This window comes from Saccostrea echinata, unplaced genomic scaffold (genome assembly GCF_033153115.1).
Source record: "Saccostrea echinata isolate AGI-Se365-2 ecotype Australia unplaced genomic scaffold, CSIRO_AGI_Sech_v1 ptg000056l, whole genome shotgun sequence".
NCBI classification, from domain to species: domain Eukaryota; kingdom Metazoa; phylum Mollusca; class Bivalvia; order Ostreida; family Ostreidae; genus Saccostrea; species Saccostrea echinata.
Window position 1 is genome coordinate 8,255,489 of NW_026889805.1, and position 17,002 is coordinate 8,272,490.

A 17,002-nucleotide genomic window follows, 5' to 3' on the forward strand; every position below is an offset into this window, starting at 1 on the left:
CATAAAGGCCTCAAAATGACCCATCTTAAGGGTTATTTTCCTTAAGAAAATCACTGTCCACAGCCGTCGCCCACTTTAATTTTCGGATATGTTGTGTAAAATTCTTTGAAAAACCACATATCGTAAAATCTTTGTGGGTGATGCCAGTGGACAATATTATCTGAAAGAAAATTCCATTGAGATTTGGTGTCTTCTGCAACTTTTTAAGAAAATGCGGGAAAATGCACAACATTATGACATCACAATTAGCATTTAGAAGGTCATGTGAGAGAAATGATTCGTACGATCTTTCTGCATGGAATTTAAATGATTCAGAAATCATGAGTTTTAATTTTTTACATCACTTTCATTTTTAAGAAAAACACAGGGCAAGATTTGTATTGAAAGTCTGTACCTTGTTCTCATCAATTTCTCAAGTAAGGAGAGCACAGGCACTTGTTTCTGTAATAAATTTTAGCGACAAAGCCCACAGTTTAATAATAACCAAGGTATCTAACTCCTAATTACATGGAGTACCCACCTTCCCAGAATGGCAGTCATTTACACTTTCAGAGAAGTGCACTGGCAAACTGTTTATTACCATTGTCCTCTACGATTATTTATCTATACAACCATATATGACACGCTTGTCTTCATTTTCTTTTAAATTCATAAACAGCATCAAAACTCTGCTCGCTGACGGGAAATTCATCTCACACCATGAAGTGGTATGTTCTAATCTCAGTGGAATATGTTCTTAGATTTTGATTGGCTAAAAATGCATTTCTAAAATTACAACAGAAAAATATCATAATGTTTTATGGAAAATAAAATGTAAACAAATTTTATTTATTCACTGCAATATTTGCTCATTTTTAGCTCACTTCAACGAAGTTGCGGTAGGTTATGTAATACCGTCGGCGTCAGCGTCCCAGGTTAAAGTTTTTGGAGCAGTTTCCTTATCAAGTACTTCTATGCCCTATATTAATCAGAGATGCATGGAGGATGCTTCTAGTCCGGTTAAAGTTTTTGGAGCAGATCTCATTTCAAAGTAACTATAAGCTCTATGTTGACCAAACTTGCATGGATGATACATCTAAGGATGCACACTACTGGACTTGCTTGGGATGCTGGATCTGACCTACATTTTCCGGATTAGTGACCATGTTAAAGTTTTTGGAACAGATCTCATTTCCAAGTGTCACCCGCATGGCGCAGTGGTTAGAGCGTCTGCTCTAGAGTCGCGGCGTAAGGAGTTGATCCTTATGTCGCGGGTTCGAATCCCACTGTGGGACATGGAGACCAGTCCTTCGGATGAGACTGTATAAACCAAGGTCCTGTGTCGCAGTAGGTGCTGGCACGGAAAAGATCCCTCACTGCTCAATGGCCATAAGTGCCGAGTAGAGGACAAAATTTGCAGCTCTCCACCGGCAAGTGGTGGTGTCTCCATATGAGTGAAAAATTCTCGAGAGGGACGTTAAACAACATACAAACATTTCCAAGTAAATGTAAGTCCTGTTTTGACCAAACTTGCAATGATGATACATCTAATGATGGACACTACTGGATTTGCTTCGGATGCTGGATCTGACCTTCATTTTCTGGATGAGTGACCAGGTTAAAGTTTTTGGAGCAGGTCCAATGCCAAGGAATTGTAAGGCCTAACTGTACCAAACCTGCAAGGATGATGCATCAAGGGATGAACACTCTCAAACTTTCTTCAGATGCTGGATTTGACTTACATTTTCTGGATGAGTGACTAGTTTAAAGTTTATAGATAAGTCCATTCCCAAGTAACTGAAGCCTTATCAGACCAAAATTGCATAAATGATGCACACTACTAGATTATTAGTTGGACTTTGCCTTACTTAAAGACAACAATCGTTGAGGTGAGCTCTGTAATCTCTGAAAACCTATGTTTAAATTTGCTCTCTCCTCAAGATTAGTACATACCTTTTCATGGTGTGAGTCAAATTTTCCAGGGAGGGCAGTACTCCATGTAATTTGGAGTTAGATACCTTGTGTTATTATTATACTATGGGTTAAGAAATTTATTACAGAAACAAGTGCCTGTGAAAGGGATCCTGAATCCAAAGATGACTTTCATGTTCATGAAAATTATCTCCCTTTGTCAGCATATCAATACAGTAAACTTCTTTTATAACGTACTCGGTTATAAAGTATCTCCGGATGTAAAGTAGCCATTCCGTAGTCCCGGCAACATGTCTATATATTTCATTGGAAAAAACACCGCTTACAACGTATTTGTATATAACGTAGTATCGCTTATAAAGTATATAACGTATTCTGACACATGGTTTCACACCTTTTCAGAGCAATGACTGTGGATTAGTCACGGTTTGTTGACTTTATAGCTTCTCCGTATGGGTGTTTTTCTAACGAGGTTTCTTTGTTGTTTCAGGTAGATGTATAAATTTATAATAAATTGTTTGAATAAAGTTCATCGAGTAGATGTACTCAAAATTGTTTGAATAAAAATTCATCTTTGAGTAAGTAAATAGCAATATAACCGAAAATGATTTAATTAAACTTGTGAAAGAAAAATACATTGATTCAATATCAGTAAACAGCGAGGACGACGAGGTCATGCCTGACACGTGCATACTATCTACCCAGACGATCAAAGGGCATAAGTCCGAAGTTTTCACGACTCTGGCAACTCTGGAGACTTTTGTAAATAAATGTCATCAGGCCAAACAGACAAACATTACAGACTTTTTATGTGATCTGACGATCATCAAGATTGTACAGCACTTAATTATACCTGTAAATCATTTATTTACATACTATACATACTTTAAAATATGAATAAGACACTAGCGGTTTGGAAAGTGCTTATGGTAAAGGTGTACTGTGTACTTCCGGTCTCCGTTTATAACGTACACCGGTTATAACATAGGATTTATCACAGTCCCCTGAGATACGTTATAAAAGATGTTTACTGTATATCCTTTGTATTTTCTTTTTGTAATTTTTTTTAACACTCTAAAGCACTAGGACAATTTTGTTCCATTCCTATATTGGAATAGTATGAGGCAACAAAGAAAATATGAATATACATGCAGATTTCATTTGTCAGACATTGCCTCCTAAAGTTGGTAATACAGTACCTCAGTGAAGCCAATTGACCCCATATTGACCCCACAAAGAAAAATAACTCTTGTAAATGTGAAAATCTAGCTTCAGCCCGCTTATTTTGTCAATGTTCCATAGGCTTTGTTTTAATAGTCCTCTAATCATGGTGTCAACATGAGAGGCTTTCTTGAGTTTGGCACGGCATTGAAAAAATCTTAAGAGTTCCCAGAATCTGTTCGTTTCAATTCTCACAAATTTTAAAAATTTATCATTGCCCAATGCAAACTCTTTGTTCTGTGATTTGCATGGTAGTGTTCCGGACGTCCCCTATACATATTGAGTTTAGAAGTATTATAACTCAAGTCTTTTTATGTTGTTACCCTCCTACCCCCTTCAAATCACACAGACACACTAGCTCTCCCATTTTCTCAGATTTATAAGTAAAAGAAATGTATTTTCAAATCACATACAGCTGAGAAAGCAATCACTAACATTAATACCTGCATGATAACACCTTATTTTACCAGTCTACTGTCTTAGTGTCAGTGTAATGGTTTGGGCCATGAATATCAACGTGATTAGCTCAGTCGGTAGAGCACCTGACTATATAGTGATGCAAGTGTCCCAGGTTTGATTCCCCGGTCCACCCTTACAATTTCTCCTTCTCCTGTTACATAATTTGGTGCCATTGACCACCCCTGGACTTGCAGGTGAAGATAATTTAGATTGTAAGAAGAATGTAATGGTTTGGGCTGTGGATATCGGCCTGGGTAGCCTACTCGGTAGAGCATCTGATTAGTGATGCAGGGGTCCCCGATTCCTGGTCCAGCCACTTATTTTCTCCTTTCCTGTTACAGCAATACTTCATCAGTCAGCTGCATTCTTACAAGTCCCTGATAATAAATTTTGGTTAATATGTTTTGTTCATCAGAAATACTTTTTATTAAATAATAATAGAAACAAAGATATTGCCATACAAAAAGAAAAAGAACTGTAAAAACTGACAGAATTGTATTTTTAAGAACATGCAGACATTGGAGTTATTTCCCTTTGAACACATTATGGCTAAATACTTAGCTATGTAATAGGAAGATGGTTATCTCTGCATAAAACCTTTGATGTTTATGAGTTGTAGGTGACATCAATCGTGTCATTTTCTCATATATTTCAGAAAGGGTACAAAGAGTTCAGATTTGCATTGGAATTTTAGTGAGGCATTAATGCAGAAGTGTTTTTCATAAACATTAATTCTTGTAGCTTATGTAAATATAAGAAAAGGTGTAGTTATATATATATATATAGTTAATCAAAAGAAATGTTTGCATAAATGGGGTGTAAGAATTCCAAATATTTCTGAGGGAAGTGTTTCAAATAAAAAATCAATATACATGTTGTTCATTTTATAATGTGTAGGGATGATCCGAGTGTACATCTACATGTATTATTAACAAAAATATTTTTTTCATGGGAGAACCTTGTAAATACAACAAAAATTAAGGCAAAACTGCATACAACAGCTGTAAACCAACTACAATACATGTTTGATTTCTTTGTCCCTACAAAGGTTTAATATTGGGGCATGATGGAACGTTGGCCTATTGAAAGCTATGTACCGAGGTCTTGAAAAATGAGGGGCGTATAGTGATGGAGTATCTGTCTATACATCCTTCCATCTGTCCATTACACTGGGAGATAGCCACCCCTTATCTGCAACTCCTTTTACATCACTTATTAAAATTTAATAAGACTATCACAGAATCTTTATTGCATAGTACCATTACGAACCTCCTATTTTACATTTCAATCAGACACATGTTTGGGGTGTCCAATAGCAAAACATTCTTTCTATAATATTGCGGATACCCATCTCTTATCTGCAACTCCTCCTATACCACTGAATAAATTTAATGAGACTTTCACAGAATATTACTTACATGGGAGTTGAGAATATCATTTTGTTAGCTCATTACTCGACACAGACTACCTCTAGTTTTATTAATTTTTTTCTACAGAATTAAATTAAGTATAACATGCGATTACTTTGCTTAATCCATTGAATGAGACAGAATAAAAACATAACTTTCCACTATCGTATAAATTCAGATGTTTCAAGTGATTGTTACCAGGGCTTAAACCAACTTCTATCATATTGGGATTAAAAGTTTCACAAATTAAGAAGATACATGTATTTGAAAAATATTTCAGTAAAGTCTTCTTGAAAATGTATACAACTGATGAACAAGAGAGGAAAATATTACAATATAGGTCAGACAAATTCCTGCACAGTTCACTTGCAGATTGAAGTGCATAAAAAAAACATGGCCACTTGAGCCAAAGGGCAACTGTAAGTAGGGATCCACATTTTTGCAAGAGCTTATATCTTTGAAAAACATCACATTTTTAAAAAAATGTCTACAGTTCTATGCAGTGTATATTCATATTTTTATTCATATGTAGCCCTCAGGCAATAAAAGTTCATCTTAGTTTACAAGTAAAGATCTGACATTAAAATTCACCAAAACCTTCCTCTTTTTTGAAGAGTAAAAAGTTGTGGTTAAATGAATATGAAGCACTGTCAACCTTTGTCCTGGAGATCAGCAAGGTTCTGTGATTCTTGTCTTACTTATATTTTACATCAAAAGGAGACAGATGTTAATTACATTGATTTTTCTCATACTATAAGGTGATTAAAGTTAGTATTTTGATCTCTGAGCCTATTGTTAGCTCGCTCAAAATTTCATGTAACATTTTCACTTTTTTTTTTACTTCTTCAGAACTACAGTGCACTGTACCAGGTCAATTCAACCAAACTTGTCCTAAAGCATTTTCTCAAGGAGAATAAGGCTATCAAAATGACCAAAATGACAAGATGTAATAACTTAAAGGTAGACTTCAGTTTCTCCATATATCTTAGCTCTTTGGACCAAGTGGAGATATGTTGGGGCTTTCTACAAGTTTTACAGATGAGTAGAAAACCTAATGTGGCTCAGTCTTCTGACACTCAGGTGACTGTTAACTCCCATGGGCCTCTTGTTCAGGACAATACATGAATGGAAATGGGAATGGTTATATGTAGCTCTGCTTCAGGGTCACTTCAGAAAAGACATATTCAAGTTTTCTTGAAGTTACGTATATATGCTTGATATAACTTTAAGGGACTGGTAAGTTAACAAGAGGCCCATGGGCCACAATGCTCACCTGAGTCACATTGGTCCTGCTTATTTTGAGAAGAAGATTCATGAAACGTGATATGACTAATCATGACCCAGTAGATCTTGACAAAAAAGTTTCTTAAGATTTTTTTATTATTGTGTAAACTCAAATTCAAATCTGATTCAAATCTCTTGATCTGTACTTTCTGAGGCTTTCTATTATTAAAATATGATCAATACCCTTCTGTTGTTGAGAAGAAGAATTTTATAGAGTTTTTATGCCCCGCCATGAATATGGCCGGGGCATATAGTGTTTGTCATGTCCGTCCTTCCATCTGTCCTTTCTTCACACTTTGCGTTTAGCTCTGTTCAAAGCTCAGTTTTAATGAAACCATTCAAGATATCTTTAACAAACTTCATATGCTGATAGATATTGATGAGAGCTTTGCAACTGCATCAACATTTTTTGACCTTGATGTTTCCTTTGACCTTGACCTCACTTTTCTTAAATTAGTGTTTAGCTCAGTTTTAAAGATACCATTCAAGATAGTGTAATCAAACTTCATATGTTGATACATGCTGATGAGAGCTATTCAACTGCATCAATATTTTTGACCTTGACCTTTCCTTTGACCTTGACCTCACTTTTCTTAAATAAGTTTTTAGCTCCGTTTTAAAGATACCATTCAAGATAGTGTAATCAAACTTCATATGTTGATACATACTGATGTAAGTTATTAAACTGCATCAACATTTTTTGACCTTGACCTTTCTTTTGACCTTGACCTCACTTTTCTTAAATTAGTGTTGAGTTCAGTTTTAATGAAACCATTCAAGATATTTTTAACAAACTTCATATGCTGATACATACTGATAAAGATACCATTCAAGATAGTGTAATCAAACTTCATATGTTGATACATACTGATGTAAGTTATTCAACTGCATCAATATTTTTGACCTTGCCCTTTCCTTTGACCTTGACCTCACTTTTCTTAAATAAGTTTTTAGCTCAGTTTTAAAGATACCATTCAAGGTAGTGTTATCAAACTTCATATGTTGATACATACTGATGAGAGCTATTCAACTGCATCAACATTTTTTTTAAACCTTGACCTTTCCTTTGACCTTGACCTCACTTTTCTTAAATTAGTGTCAAATTTTATATGCTGATGCATACTGATGAGAGCTATTCAACTGCATCAATATTTTTTTACTTTGACCTTTCCTTTGACCTTGACCTCACTTTTCTTTGATTAGTGTTTAGCTCAGTTTTAAAACCATTCATGATATTTTTATCAAACTTCATTTGCTAATACATACTGTTGTAACCTTTTCAACTGCATAAACAAAATTTGACCTTGACCTTTCGTTTGACCTTGACCTCACTTTTCTTAAATTTGTGTCAAACTTCATATGCTTATACATTCTAGTGTATGCTATTCAACTGCATCAATATTTTTTCACCTTGACCTTTCCTTTGACCTTGACCTCACTTTTCTCAATTTGTGTTAAAATGTTGCATTACTAATTTACCCTCGGCGGGGCATTCATGTCTTATGGACATATTTCTAGTTCTTTATATATTCCTATGTAAAACTTTAATCCTAATTGTGGCCCTACCCTCGCTCCAGGGGTCGTTATTTGAATAAATTTGATTCTGCACTACCTGAAGATGTTTGCATACATGTATATCTATCATTAATCATGCTTGTGCTGTTCTTGAGAAAAAGATTTTTAAAATGTTTTATTATACAATCCCAGGTGGAAATGTGTATCCCTTTTTGTGGTCCCACCCTACCCCTGGGGTCATGTTTTGAGCAAATTTGATTCTGCATTACCTGATGAAGCATGCATAATTCATGTGACATCAGTAATCATGGCCAAGCTGTCCTTAGATTTTTCCTTTATTTTCCAATGTAAACTTTGATCCCCAATTGTGGCCCCAAAAATTCCTACCAACAGGGGCCATGGTTTGAACTAATCTGAATATGCACTACTTGAGGATGCTTGCATATTAATAGGATTCATTATGGCCCATCTGGACTTGAGAAAAAGATTTTCAAAGATTTTTTTTTGCCAATTCCATCCTATCTCCCAAGGGCCATGATTTGAACAAATTTGATTCTGCACTACCTGAGGATGTTCTCATATTAATAGGACTTATCATGGTCTTGATATTCTTTAGAAGATTTTTGAAGATTTTTCCTATTTATTCCCACATAAAACTTTGATCCACTGTTGTAATTACACCCTATCCCCAGGGGCCGTGATTTGAACAAATTTGAATCTACACTATGACACAAAGCTTTCCTTTATAGTTTCATTTTGTTTAGCCCAGTGGTTCTTGAGAAAATATTTTTCAAAGATGCCACCAAATTTTTGCAAATTCTCAATTATCTCCCCTTAAAAGAGGGCATGGTTCTTCATTTGAATAAACTAGAATTTGGTTCACTCAAGGATGCTTTGTGGCAAGTTTGATGGAAATTGGAACAGTGGTTCTAGAGAAGTTGAAGATTTAAAAAGTGTACAGTCAACACACAACAAATGACAGACAGACATATGGACGCCATACACTTTTTGATGAGAAAAGTTCACTTGAGCTTTCAACTCAGGTGAGCTTAAAGTATGTACTAGGGGGTACGTTCAGTTGATTGAAGGTAGTTGATCATCCTGTAAAATTGAGAGAGACTTGAACCTTTAACCTCCTCATTCTGACCTTTGAAGATGTCACCCTAGAAAACTTAAAAGCTGATGCAGTATCAAGATCAATGACTAGCAACAGCTGTAAGGTCTTTGTGGGACTCTGGTTGACAAGTCCAGCTTCCCTCTGATGTGTCTAGAGGGAGGCACAGTCTGTACATTAAACCATGCAATAACACAGCACATCAAGGAAGGCCACCACAGGTAAGGGGGATGTCAGGGCAGGTGGAAATCACAAAGTTTTATGGTTGGTAGATTTTCTTCATGTGTACTGTGTAAATACTCATTTTTTCGTGACATCTATTGAGTAAGAAAATTCTCTGACAGACATGTCCTGGTCTGATCTGGGATCTCTCCACCTCTAGATTCTAATTAGAGGATTCTGTACAATGTTCTAAAGTACACCTGCATGCCTCATGTACCATGGGATATGTTTAATTAAATTGAACTATCTGCTAAATTTATCTTGCCTGTTTTTCTAACTCAGGGTTGGCAGGTAATGACAGCTATACTGATCAATCCATTTTGGTGCACACCATACATTTCTTTGTTCCACTACATTGAATAGAAACGTTACATCTGTAAATCTCTCTAAATTTGAATATAAGAAGGCTGAAAGCTGAAGGCTGTTGAAAAATATCCAGTGATATAAATTAAAAGTAAGTCACTTTTCCTTGCTATCACTTACATTAGGTAAAAAGAATTTCCCTAAGGCAGCAAATCTATTTTTGTTTGTGATGCAAATATATCATGTATTCATACTACATATAAATGCAATGTAAAGTTTGTTCAAATTGACAATGCAATGTGATATTGCAACACTTGAAAATATTAAGAATTTTCTAATTTGATGGCATGTTTAGAAATTTTTGTTTTATCACATCAAGCTTCTATAATCTTTTTTTTCTCTATTAAATCATTTGATTTTGCATGCTGTGCAAGTTTGATGTTGATTAACAAACAATGTCATCAAGAATTTTTACTGAGGTTAAATTTTTACATGAGATTAAGACTTTTGGAGACTGTTTCGGTAAAGGCAATGGCATAGAGTAACCAAATATAAAGGTATTGATTTAAGGAAAAAAATGTTAAATAGAGGCAATTTAAAAATATAAGGTAGTCTTCTTGTAGAATTTGGAACCAGTGTTCTATGGGGTTTGGTTTTGAGCTAATTTGACCATGTGGTTTTCTGGCTTTCATTCTGTAACATTTCTGGGTTAAGGTATGCTCAAATCAATTAATTTGCTGAGGTGAAAAAGCTTTAGAACACAGTTTATTTCTTGTAAATAATTTTTTGTTGATTGAAGAAACCAGTATTATCTATCTTTAAAATATATAAACCATTTGTAGAAGTCTGAATCAATATGTGTTTTTCATTGAATACATGTTGAAAGCACAGTGCTCAAACCTGCAAAGTTTGCATTATTGAAGATAGTTCTTAAAATTGATCCATGTTAGAAATTTGAGTATGTTATCCCTATTGCATAACCTCTTACCTAAAGCATGGATTTTTAATTATGCAATAAATGAAATAAAGAAATTGTACTTGGAGATGAAAGGCACAAAGATTGAATTCTTAATGATATTGGTATAGAATCAATATTTAAATGGGTACAGACATTCTTATGCTTGGTAATTTTGCATGGTATGATTTTTCTTTGCATATTAATGTGGCAACTGTTGATGATAACCTTGAAGTGCATTACTCAGGTTGAATCAGAATAAAATCATTCCTCTTACTATATATCATTCATTTTGTAACTCTGACTTTGACCATGTTAAGCTAGAAAGGGCTGACGAACCGGACAAGATTCCTTTGCCTTGTCTTCTTGTCATGACAGCGATTAAATGCGTCAACCATAGCATGCGCAGTGTTGTTAGAAATGCACATTGTATGGAAGACTTTGTGTGACCAATGTTTGCAGGAAATGTCAGATTCTTGATACAAGAATTTTTTTTAAAATCTACAGACTTGTCAAAACCTGGAGTCAAATTCCAATTAGATTAATTGTGATGAAATGTGAAAAGAAACCTGAGGTAAATTTATTTCCTAATGGTTATTCATCCATGAGAGAGATGTAATTAACCTTTTGCAAGGAACATAAGAAGAGATTTTCAATCATTGATAATAGTAACATGTATGATGTGGTTATACTTCATACTGAAGACATGCTGACCAGTGGTCAACTTGCTGACTGACTAATAGAAATCTTCTGTCACCTTCTTGCAGACTTGCTTCTTGTTAACTAACTTGCATTCATCCATCACTGGTCTGAGAGTTTGTATGTTCATTTCTTTCACATAGAGTTTTGGTCTGTTACTACAATAAATGGTAACAGATCTGAACATTAAATTTTAGACATTGTATTTTCATATAGTAAAGATATTGATGAGCCTAAATATTTTCCAATAACAGAAAAAATAGATTACTGTATGTATTGTTATTAAGTTATGGGAAAAATCACTAGAAATGGGTGTTTAAAGAGGATTTATCAAATTAAACTTAAGTTTGTTGGAAGAAAATATGAGTTGTGCATCCTATCAAGGTTTAACTTAATCCGATTAACTTCTTTGCCATAAACCAGTCTTGTTTTACATACTGGTTTATAATGATATACTTTGTCTGTCCCAGTGCAGGTATAATTCTGTTGTTTTAGCATGTCAGATTTGGTAAGTAAGGAATGGAACAAAATGTCTCTGTAACCAGGTCTTTTAAGTGTTTGTTTGTCATTTAAAGGATACAGTTTCTCAAAGAATTAGATAATGGATTTCAGAGTAAACATTTTATAGGTTTGGTCCATTTGTTAAAGACAAGGTGTTTTTTTACCTTTATTTTTGGGTTCAGGTGTTTAATCGTTAGATCAGAGGTAGATGGTGATACCGATCAGAGATTGCAATAGTCCTGTGTTTGGTTTGATGCTCCTACAATTGCCATTGTCATCAGTAGACATTTACTAACAGATGGGCTACCTTTAATCATTTTTTGCTGCACATTAGATATCTGTCTGTTCACTCCAATGCAGATTTTGATGTATGATTTTCTTTCTTGTTTGGCCTTGTATGTTGCAAGGATCAAGCTAGTCTAGACAATTCTTGTAAAGGATTAATTTAAAGCAGTGACCAAATGGTGTGCTTTTTGTTACAGTAAAAATGGAAAATGACCTTTTGATGGCAAAGGTATGGGAAAAAATTCAAAATTCGGTCCTTTTTTTCTTCTGAAGTTGAGGTACCAGTATATCCTTGGGGGTAATTGTAACAAAAGCTTACAAGAAGAGACTTGGCCAATTAGGTTACTTTCAAGTGATCAAATGATCAGAGGTTTATAATCGGCACTTGACAACAACAAATTTCATCTGATAATGAGCAAATATTTGTTAAAGAACACTTCTGAAAGTAAAAATTGTTTTCTTATGTACTATTTCAAAGCTTCTTAAATTGGATATATGATACATGTTGAAAGGTTAAGTGCATTAAAATAAAGCTGGATATTGAATTCATGTTCAATATTTAGTTAGCCTGTAAAATTATTTAAGGGCATTCACCCTGGCATACATTTTTTTAAGTGATTTGACCCTCTCATTTTATGTTATTCTAGGAATCTGTAAAGATACAGTTTATAATTGTAGGAAGATTTGTATTGTTTGTAAGTATATATATCTTCTAGCCTCTTTCTTTCATTTTTTTTTTTAAAATAAAAATCAAATTTTGTCTGTACATAAAAGTGTTTTCGTGTTCAACATCTTGGATCATTAGTTCATAGACATGAAATGCACCTGAGTAATTAAAGTGAGGTATGTTAAATTTCAAATTCTTTCTATTGATTTAAACATTTTATGTGTATTTTGGAATTGTGTATCTGCAACCTTGAAAAAACATAACAATAGGAAAATAAATGAAAAAGAATTTGTGAAGTAAAAAATGAAAATTGAGGAAGAAAACCTTCTCTATAATAAGTGCCCTTTTCTATACAACACTTGAAATTTTATGAAATATTTGCTTTAATATCATCGTGCAGGTGCAGTAAATAATTCCCTCTCCACAATCTGTAATTTTGCCAGATCCCTTTGTAACTTAATGATTACATGGATATGATGAATGTAAAATTCGGTCCACCCCTCCTCAAATGTATGTACTACAGCTATCATATAGAGTTAATAGCTGTATTTACTGTGTTTTATTTCACTGAAATCAAAAATCACTCTTACTGTGGTATATAAAATTCCTGATAATTTTTAAAGCTGAAGAATATACCAGTAATTGAAAGTGTTAATAGGCAGTTGTAAATCTTGAATGTTGGTGATAAAATTTAATGCTTGTGTGTCAAACGAAGAAATTCTTTTAAAGATTTGAAATACTGCTTGATTTTATCAAATATTGGTCAGATCCATTTTGTCATCTACTTTGAAACATATCATTGCAAAGGGAAAGAGTTCTTCTTAGGGACACTATAATTCTTTCTTGTCTTAAATACTGTAAAAGTTGCATATTGTTGTATGGAAATTTGAGTGATTCTGAGAGATTTATTAGGGATTAGTTCTTTAGCAGGAGTTGACCTAAGCTGGCCCCTCTGTATTTCTTAGCCCTTGTCTGATGCAGCTGTACTTTAACCACAAAGAGAAAAATACCCATAGATTTTTAAGATTCATTAATCAAAATACCAGTGTTATTATTTATTTCATTATGGATATGCTCTTTCAGATTTTCCTTAATTGCAAGAATTTCAGTAAGTGATTCAATGTCATTCATATTTCCATTATTTTGTACCTTAGAGGGTCAACAAACTTCATCACTTAATTAAGTACATTGTAAGTGTATCTTATATTTGCTCAAATTAATGCCAAGGGATAAAGAAATTAAAAAAAGATAGCAGCACTTGATTACTAAGTTTTCCTTTGCATTTACTTTGAGGGGGAAATATATTGGGAAAAATGGGGGGGGGGGGGTCAGCATTCATTATGCTCCTTCTTTGAAAAAGTCTGCATCTTTGCCTGTACAGTATCTTTATTTTCCAGTAAGATAATTAAAATAGAGATGAAATATTTATTTAAGCTTAACTGAGTATCATCAAGTAGGGAATGTCAAATACACCTCAGATAAGATCTGTGCATAAGTGCCTTTTGGATACCACTGAGTAGGGCCTTTTGACTACCACTTGGTGGTGCCTATTTGGTACCATTGAATGAGGCCTGTCTGATCTCACTCAGTAGGGTCTGCCTGGTACTACTCAGTAGGGCTGTTGAAGAGGGTAAATCCTATGGGACCAACCATTTTTGCATCTGAGTGTATTGGATTAGTATTGGGGACCGAGGACATGTTGTGTCATACTTTGACACCTGAGCTCCAAACAAAGCTATCTAGATTTGGAGCAATGAAGGACAACAGCTATATACAGTAGCGTGACATGTAAATGGGTGGCAGGACAATATAAAATTACTCTTGTTAAATAGCTACATCCAAACAACAACAACAAAATACAGAGGAAAGCGACTTTTATGGTACATTAAATGTAGGAATTAAGGGATATAGTGGGGTCTTCTATTTAGTTTTTAACATTGGTGTGGGATATACTGTTACAGTTTCTTGTAATTGATACATTTCTGACAAAACTAGGACAAAACTAGGACAACTGACATTGTAATAGCGGGAAGTTTGGGTAGTGAAAGATGAAAGAGTTAGGGTAAACCTTGTACAATAATACAATCCAACATGCTAAGCTTGTGAAGGGATGAATAGTTCTTTAAAACAAAATCTGATAAAATCGCATATATTAGGATTTTGCCAAAGTTTAAGACAGCATTTGTCACTAGGAATATATATATATATTACCACTGATTTGATTTTTAGCAAATGGATTTAAGACTGTTACTTCAATGTTTTGCTGACATGACAATGGCAAGAGACATTTGCAGAGAAACTTAAAATTTTAAAGAACTTTGGAGATATTGTAAAACTTGAGATTTATTCCTTGTAAAATGAAGAGGCAATCCAGTCTGAACTATGTGGATTATATGAAACTTGTCAGGTGAATTGTTATATTTGTTTCGAAAGTTTTTATAATTGCTTTTTCTTCAGAGAAATACACAATATAAGTGTAAAAATGTTTCTTTTTGCCTTATTGGGAAAGTTGTCTACCAGACTTTGTTTCTGCCTTATTGAGAAAGTTGTCTATCACACTTAGTGTCTGCCTTATTGAGAAAGTTGTCTACCACACTTAGTTTCTGCCTTATTGAGAAAGTTGTCTACCACACTTAGTTTCTGCCTTATTGAGAAAGTTGTCTACCACACTTAGTTTCTGCCTGATTGAGAAAGTTGTCAACAAGACTTAGTTTCTGCCTTATTGAGAAAGTTGTCTACCAGACTTAGTGGACTGATGTTTCTTTAATTTTTAAACAATATTTTATTCACAGATCTAAAAGTGAATAGGATTGTGCAGCAGGCTCAGTCTATTTTAGCCCTCTTCCTAATGATGTTTCCTAACTGATGTTTCTTTCTGTCATTTTTGTAAAAGTTGTCTATCAGATTTAGAAGACCGATTTTTTTTCTGTCTTATTGAGAAAGTTGTCTACCAGACTTAGTGGACTGATGCAAACTTCAACTGACCAGGGATGGCAAACCAAGAAGAGATTTGGAATACATGGAAAATACTTAAACTTATAAGGAGCTAAAATAAAACTCTTTCTTTTTCTTTGATTTATCTTTAATAAGAATTCATTCAATTTAGTTACTGGTTAATTTCTCTCTCTGTAATTATGGGACTGTCCATTAAAACATGTCTTTAAAGAAAATGATGCTTGTGAAAGCTGGAGAGATGGTACTTTATTTCTAACTTGTGTTGCCTTATGACTGGCAGTGCAGACACCAAGTTTAATGTGCAGAGGCATGCGGTGCAATTGCCATTGTCTAGGAAGCAAACATGGTATTAAATGCAAAGAATGGGAAACTTTGAACAAATAAAAAGCTGCGGTCTATCATACGTTGGCATTGCTGATCCCCAGTGTGGGTCCGTCATTAGAAGTTTGTGATCCTTGTGGGCTTAGCTCAATAAGAACCTTTTCACCTCCAATCATGCTGTGATATATAGGCAGAATGATTCTCAATTTTATAGAAAAATCTTTTCATCATGATCTAACAAAAGCTTATCAATACACTCTGTAACAAGATCTGCATGCATTGTGCATGAGTTTGTTCATAGACTATCTATAACGTGTATTCCTGTAATCACTAACTTGTTAAGAACCTTGATGTTCCTTAGTATTGCTCCTCTTGTATTAAATTGGTGTCAATATTGTTTGTATAAAGTTTCATTTTTATCTTTTCCCCCTTTTCAGTAACCTCAAGTGTTTTTGAAAATATTTCGATAACCCTTCAACAACACCTTCATTAATAATCTGTGGTTTTATTTCCTCAAACAGGGGGACCTCCAAACTTGAGTCAAGTGTGAAGATTCTTAGGTCTTCTTCATTCCTTCATCGATCACGAGAAGTCCAGGAACGGGAACGGAACCAGTCTGGGAACCAGGATGACAGCACAAGGACAACAGAAGATCCAAGATCTGCAGAGAAAATGAAGCCAAGGCAACGCAGGGTCGAGAGCTTCCAGTATGTAAAACTTTTCAATTTTAAAGAAATCAGTAAAATTTCTGTTTAAACCCATACATGTTGCCCAAATTTAAGTTTGACTAAAATAGTTACTTTAGCTGATTCTAGTTTAATTAAATCTCAAATCGGTTACTAAGTTGTGTAGACTTAATGATAGAATATTTTACATTTAGTTAACGGTATGTTAATTTTTGTAATTTAGAAATAATTATAAGTAGTTTAAGAGTGTTGTTTGAATTTAAACTGTACTTTAATGTGACGTGCAAAAAATGATTAATGCCAATTTGAGTTATTTACATCATATCATACATCACAGACACGTGTTTTGCTCCTCTGGTTGAAACTTTGTGTATTAGTTTAAATTGAAAATCTTTAAAAGGTTTGTTTGCTCCATTTTTGCAGTTTGTTCAATGTATTAGTAATTGCTGTAAAATAGATGGCATTAGTGCCCATTTTGGCGCCTGTAGCCTCATA

At 34.3% G+C, this 17,002-nt stretch overlaps 1 protein-coding gene across 1 annotated transcript in view; it reads left to right on the forward strand.

Moving 5' to 3' along the window:
* LOC133173193 (protein Shroom3-like) overlaps positions 1 to 17,002 on the forward strand; it is a 65,195-nt gene that overhangs the window by 12,541 nt on the left and 35,652 nt on the right. Inside the window, exon 4 of the mRNA XM_061308147.1 lies at positions 16,343 to 16,528. Coding sequence (XP_061164131.1) covers positions 16,343 to 16,528 — 186 coding nt within the window. The remainder of the gene's footprint in view (positions 1 to 16,342; positions 16,529 to 17,002) is intronic.